We start from the raw sequence: 6,848 nt of genomic DNA on the forward strand, positions 1-6,848 counted from the left end.
CATATACACTAAGTTGCTGTATTTTATTTATTTTTTTTGTAATTTATCATCAGTGTAGACAACTTGGTTCCTTTGCACAGCACAGGCACAACTCGTATCAGACCTAAATGTTAGTTCTGGCTCAAAATGGGTTACCTGAAATTAAGAAACCTTCAAATTTTGGGGGTTTTGGGAACAAAAAAAATGTATCTTAGGCTCTTATCTAAGCTTAAATGAATCCCAACTCACAAAAGAATAAAACCCTGGGAAGTTTCCTTTGAAAAGTCAAAAAAATATTAACAATATTTCTGTTTTGCTGGTAATAAAAAAAAAAAAAGCATCAACATTTTTCGAATGGGGCAAAAACACGACGATGAACCGAGCCTCACAGTGGTAACTTATTGCGGGAGTTTTCACAATAAGCGCACAATCTTGATAAAACAGAATTAAATAGTATTAAATGTTTGGATCCCTAAAATACTCAGTTTACATGATGCAAACGTGACGGTAGGGCCGGTTGAGGATACAGTGAGAAACCTTGATTTCCCTGGGCTTATCGGGAAATCAGTCTTTTTGATTAAAGGACATAATGTCTGGACTGAGTCTTCTCAGACAGAAAGACAAGACAACCTGAAAACACAACCTCTGACAGGAAAAAGCAATGACAACATTTGTTCCTGTTTTTTCTGAGAATGTTGAGATTCGTCTGATTCACTTTATGCAAGAAAAATTTAAGCATTTTCTGACAGTACTTGGGTTTTGGAACGAGAACTCAGTCCTGTTTTAAAGCAGTCTGTTATGCCCTCCAGTTCATGGAGTTGAGACTAATGTGCACCTTTTAAGGCCTATTCAGTTTTTCATCATGTGGCCTTCACATGACATACTTTTTGTTAGTCAGTCCGGTCCCTGGCCGAAATGTTCCTCAGATGAGCCTCTGGTTTTGCAGAACGCACTCATTGTGCAGTCAGACTGGAATTCGGGACATTCGGATGCCTCACACGTTGTGTCCTTTTCCCCGAGCTTTTAATGTGTGTTTTGGTGGCAAGACTGTATAAATGGGTTTAGTGATTTTTAAGAAGGGGCCACATGAATGCTGGGACCCAAGGACCCTTGAAATGAAATTGAAATTAATGTATGAGATCAGTGTCTATAAACATTTTGTTCTTTTTATTTTGAAACTTGCTAAATATCCCTTCTTCATTCTAAAGAGGGGTTGACTTCTCACTTCTGTCCATGTTCTTTCTTCCTTCTCTGTGGTTTTATTTATGTACCCAATAACACGTTTGTCTGCTTTCTACACTTCCCTTTCACTTCTCAATACTTTTTTTCTTTTTTTCCTTCCCAGGACTCTCACAGGTTTGGAGTTCAGATAAGTAAGGCTATGCAGGACATCATGGCTCTTCTCTCAGCTGATCCCAAAACCTCCTTGTCATCCAAAGGCACAGGCCAGCCACAGTCCAAGAAGCTCCAGTAAAAACAAAAGCGAAGCGAAGTCGGAGCCAAACAACAGAGAGCTTGTTTCAGAGATACAGATATTTTGTCTTCTGCGGTCTTTAGACAAAACAAACATTTACAGCAGTCTTTCACAGGCCAACAGATTAACATAACTACTGTTGTTGTTCTTTTTTTAAAACCTCCTACTCAGTGACAAAAGATAAGCCACGACGCTCCCGTACCTCATCCGTTCGGAAGCCTCTTGTGCATCAGCACTAAACACACAAACATTCTTGTATTCTGAACTTTAATAATTCAACTTTTTAAAGTTTTCTGTCAGAATATGAAAATCTGTGATCAGCAAAATATGTATTTATGTTGGGAAAAAATGGGGGCAGATGTCATCGCTCGAGGAGGAAATGTTTGGAGGCAGAGAAAGTGAGACGAATGTCCCTGATAATCGGCGGAAAGCATTAAGACGCCCTTAATCTCACTAAAAGTGAAGAGTGCACTGACACCATTCATTACAGCATTATGTTGGAGGTTACTGTGCATGTTGGGCTTTGTTAAAGTCAGTGGACACAGAAAAGGTTGGTTTATCAGCTGGGAGTGATGGTTTCCAGTGAAAGTCTAGTCTCTGTAAACCTGGTCACTCGCTCTCCAGATAAAAGCAGTACATAAGCCTGAATCAATAATTAACAATTTAGTTTAATTTTTAAAACCGGAGAGAGAACCGACTGTTCAGCCACAAAGCACATCGCTTTATATGTGGGCGAGTTTTAGGGAAGCTTCGGGAATCAAAGCCGCATTTTAAAACGATTGTCACGTTTTATTTTTTTAAAATGCTGTTTTTAGTTTGTTTGCTAGCGTGTGGGCTTTTTCTTCACTTATCTTGCTGGTGCTTAGCCACGCTCTGCTAAGGCTTGTTGATACTTACAAAACACTGCTCATAGTAGTGCAAGTAAGAGTCCTGCATTCAAAGATCTCCTCAAGTTCAAGTATTATCAGTAAATGTGCTTTTGGATAAAGGTGGTAAAAGTGTAAAGAAAGGGGGGGAAAAGCCAACTACAACTCAGACCTCCAGACAACAAGCTTCAAAAGTCTCTTATCATTTCAAGCTTGAGATTTGGCTCTCCTCACATTCACAGGCCATCCAGTCCAAGAAGCTCGAGTAAAACGGCAAAGAAAAGTTAGACAAATATTCCTTTTAACTGTCCAGACACTGTCCAAAACACAGCTTAAGAAGACACTAACTGGCATTGAGTAAACAACGTGAGACAAGTTATTTACCAGAGGCTTTGAACTTTTGGATCAAATGCGATGTAACTAGAACAAACGTTAAATGAGAAGTCTTTGGCCCAGCTGGAAGATTTCGCGTCTGTTGTTCTTTCTTTATCGGGGAAGTGCTGAGAGCACCAGAAACAGACTGCAAAGCAAGACAGAGTGATGAGAAAACGCTGTGAAATGACCGAATGGGCGTCTCTGATGGCTCACAACATCAAGTTAGAGCTTTCAGGCTGTGTTCTGTCTGGGATCCAGGGATGTTATTAAAAGTGCAGCATTTTAAGAAGGGAACAGAACAATGATGTTCTTTGTGTCGTGTGCTTAGCGTAGCGATTAAAAAGGTGAATGTCGCTTTTGATAAATTTGTGGCTATACTTCTGTATTTTAGTAACAGTTGTTACAGGGGTTATGGGAAGGGCAAGATGGCAGCATGTGATCTACAGATGTTGACAGCTGGGAATGCAGCTGTGTTTCTGTGTCTCGCTGCATTCATGTCACTATACAAAGTTATATTTGTTGTCTGTTTGTGCCAGACATGATTTGTTCCTGCCAGCTGCTTGCCATTTAAGGGCAGAGTGACAGAAGTACTAACAGCCCACTTGTTATTTTACAATTTTCCACGGGACATAAAGTGGATCGTTCCCACAGAGCCTCTTCTCTGTACTCAGGTTTAAGAAACATGTTCACAAAGTGAAACTCTTTCAGTGCATTTTTCTCCAATTAGTATACTTCCTGCAGCAAACCTTGTAACGTGTCTTTTTGTTATTATTAACTGTTTCTTTCTTGGTTTTAAATGCTTTGAGGTGTTTGATGTAAAAACAAGTTTGATGCTTGTTTGTTTTTGTTTTTTTTTTCTTGACATGTGTGTGTAACCTGGTAACACTTTTGTAACTGCTCGAGTTGTTTCATGATTTTCTTTGGTTGCTGGGTTTTGGGTTTTTTCCCCTTAGTACATCGTTTTCTTTCTAAAATGCATATAAATCTGCATTATATGCATTTGTGGACTCTGATCACCTTCCACAGATGGATCTGATGCGTTGTGTAAAATAAAATATTTACTGTCCGCACCAGCGTGTCTGTAGCTGATGTCGTATTGTTATCATAATTATGTGTTGAATTTATCAAACTGCTTAGTCCCAGCTCTGCTTTGGACAAGAAGCCCAGAAGTGCTCCAGTTTTCCGACTGGGTCAGATTCTATAATTAGAGCCGAGTCTTTATGTGTCTGTGTCTCAAAGTCACATGCCAGCTGAATAAAGATTTAAATATTTGCTACAGATGATCTGAAGTTAAGAACGGAAGCGAATTCACTGTTGTGAAAGAAGTATTTGCCTTCTTTGTGGATCTTATTTGCATTGCATCATTGCATGTTTGTCACACGAATACTTCAGATTGTCAAAATTTTAATATTCAAGGATGATTCAAGAAAATGCAAAGTGCAGATTTTAAAATGATTAATTGGTTTGTAAAAGTAGACAAATTTTATCCAAACATACCTGGCCATACATGGGGAAAATGCTTACCCTTCTAGATAAAGAAATGCTTTTTGGTTTTTTTAAATCACGAATTAACTGATTAAATGCACTTATTTATTTAATTAACTGATTTAACTGAAAGCTCAGTTCAGTTTTGCCAGATATGTTGCATCAAGAAATCACTGCCAAAGTGAAGTAGGCTAAAAAGAAAAAGCAACACATCTAAAGAAAAGGATGAGAAACAATCAGTCATCCAAGGGCTACAAAGCCATTTCTGACGCTTTGGGAAGTACGGTGATGGCGATGATGGTGAGGCCAGAGCCTCAGAGTTACGGCAGCAGGGTTCAGAATTCGGGTTCTAACGCAATACGTGACTTTTCAAATGGTTCCAGTGTTGTGGAAAAAGTAATTGCGGGAATTTAAGCTGTTATAAATGACTTCACCCTAAAGTCTCAAAAATGTGTCAGTCATATCTCTCACAAAGAACATTCCTATCACTGCAATCAGTTTTTGGCAAAGGGTCTTTTGTATTTCATTTAGGTAAAAAACATTATTGACATTAAAAATGTGTTTTCCTCGAAGTTTAGCCAAGATGGCAGCAAAAATTGCAACAGCATCACAGTTTTCTAAACTTACTTGACTTACTTAACAGATCAACAAGAACTGGATTGATGACAATATGGGTACAAATAGGCAGAGTGATAAAGATACAGTACTTCAAAAACAGGTCGTTTATGTATTTTATATATGCCCCCTTCATGAATCCTGTTCCCTACAGTCAATTTACTAATATAAGTAAAGATATTGGACGTAAAAACATCAGAAACCACTTTTTGGCAGCTGATCGGGAGGTTATATCTGGCATAGCTAGCATTTAATGAAAAGAACATAATGCCAAACAGTCTGGGGACGTGTCCAGACTGTCACAGAGTTCACATCCTAAAACAAGTTAACATGAAAATATTGACTTTGTGGTTTTGGAATGTGGGAGGAAGTAGCAGCACCCGGAGGTGCACTTTTCCATATTGGAGACAGTGAGCCTGCTTCACAAAATCTGTATATGTGCAGTACCAACATGGATTAATCAGAGATCTGACATGTGATTTTGTTCATACTCCAGCAAACATCACAAATGGCCTCGTGCATAGGAAACCAGGCACAGCAATAGTTTTTTCATTCATTACGAATAGCTTCCATGCTGGATGTTACCACATACAGTCTTGGTAGTTGGGACTATTCCTGGGATGGACAGATGGAGAATATGGAGGATTTTCAATGCTTGCAGTCAGTTTATTTTCTCGTTCTGTTACTTTTATTTCCATATGTTTCATGTCAAACCCTTAGAGGTGGATAGTAGGTTGTCTTAAGGCGAACCACGGAAACAAACTATCTATCTTCATTACTGATCCAGTTTTTGGCTGCAGAGATGCCTCATTGCATCCTGCTGATGTGTCTAAATTAACCCAGTCTATTATTTCACAATCACAGAGCAGTAGCGAGTCTGCAAGGCTCCATAAAATGTCAGAGCTCTGTTGAGCTAAGCATTCCTTCAACATTAACTAGTAATGACTTCATTAATTTCTTTACAAATAAAACTTTCATCCCACAGATGTAATATTATCTACAGCTACTTTTAGTACCATTGATGTTAAGTTAGACTCTTTTTCTCTAATTGATCTTTCTGAGTTAACTTCAATAATTACTTCCTCCAAACCATCAACGTGTCTTTTAGACCCCATTCCTACAAAACTGCTCAAAGAAGTCCTGCCATTAATTAATTCTTCGATCTTAAATATGATCAACCTATCTCTAATGATCGGCTATGTACCACAGGCCTTCAAGCTGGCTGTAGTTAAACCTTTACTCAAAAAGCATCTCTAGACCCAGCAGTCTTAGCTAATTATAGGCCAATCTCCAACCTTCCTTTCATATCAGAAATCCTTGAAAGAGTAGTTGTCAAACAGCTAACAGATCATCTGCAGAGGAATGGTTTATTTGAAGAGTTTCAGTCAGGTTTCAGAGCTCATCACAGCACAGAAACAGCTTTAGTGAAGGTTACAAATGATCTTCTTATGGCCTCTGACAGTGGACTCATCTCTGTGCTTGTCCTGCTAGACCTCAGTGCAGCGTTCGATACTGTCGACCATAATATCCTATTAGAGCGATTAAAACATGCTGTAGGTATTACAGGTACTGTGCTGCAGTGGTTTGTATCATATCTATCTCATAGACTCCAGTTTGTTCATGTAAATGGAGAGTCCTCTTCACACACTGAGGTTAATTATGGAGTTCCACAGGGTTCAGTGCTAGGACCAATTCTGTTTACATTATACATGCTTCCCTTAGGCTGCATCATTAGAAGACATAGCATACATTTTCACTGTTATGCCGATGACACCCAGCTCTATCTGTCCATGAAGCCAGATAACACACACCAATGAGTTAAACTGCAGGAATGTCTTAAAGACATAAAGACCTGGATGGCCGCTAACTTTCTGCTTCTTAATTCAGATCAAACTGAGGTTATTGTACTCGGCCCTGAAAATCTTAGAAATATGGTATCTAACCAGATTCTTACTCTGGATGGCATTACCTTGGCCTCCAGTAACGCTGTGAGGAACCTTGGAGTCATTTTTGACCAGGACATGTCCTTCAAAGCACATATTAAACAAATATGT

General features: G+C 38.9%; 1 protein-coding gene across 1 annotated transcript in view; it reads left to right on the forward strand.

Moving 5' to 3' along the window:
- Positions 1-3,970, forward strand: part of LOC113021424 (carnitine O-palmitoyltransferase 1, liver isoform-like) — a 58,819-nt gene extending 54,849 nt beyond the window's left edge. The window contains exon 19 of the mRNA XM_026166078.1: positions 1,325-3,970. Within this exon, the coding sequence (XP_026021863.1) occupies positions 1,325-1,453 (129 nt within the window). The 3' untranslated portion in view covers positions 1,454-3,970. The remainder of the gene's footprint in view (positions 1-1,324) is intronic.
- The last annotated feature ends 2,878 nt before the right edge of the window (positions 3,971-6,848 follow it).

Source organism: Astatotilapia calliptera, chromosome 4, assembly GCF_900246225.1.
Source record: "Astatotilapia calliptera chromosome 4, fAstCal1.2, whole genome shotgun sequence".
In the NCBI taxonomy this organism is placed as follows: domain Eukaryota; kingdom Metazoa; phylum Chordata; class Actinopteri; order Cichliformes; family Cichlidae; genus Astatotilapia; species Astatotilapia calliptera.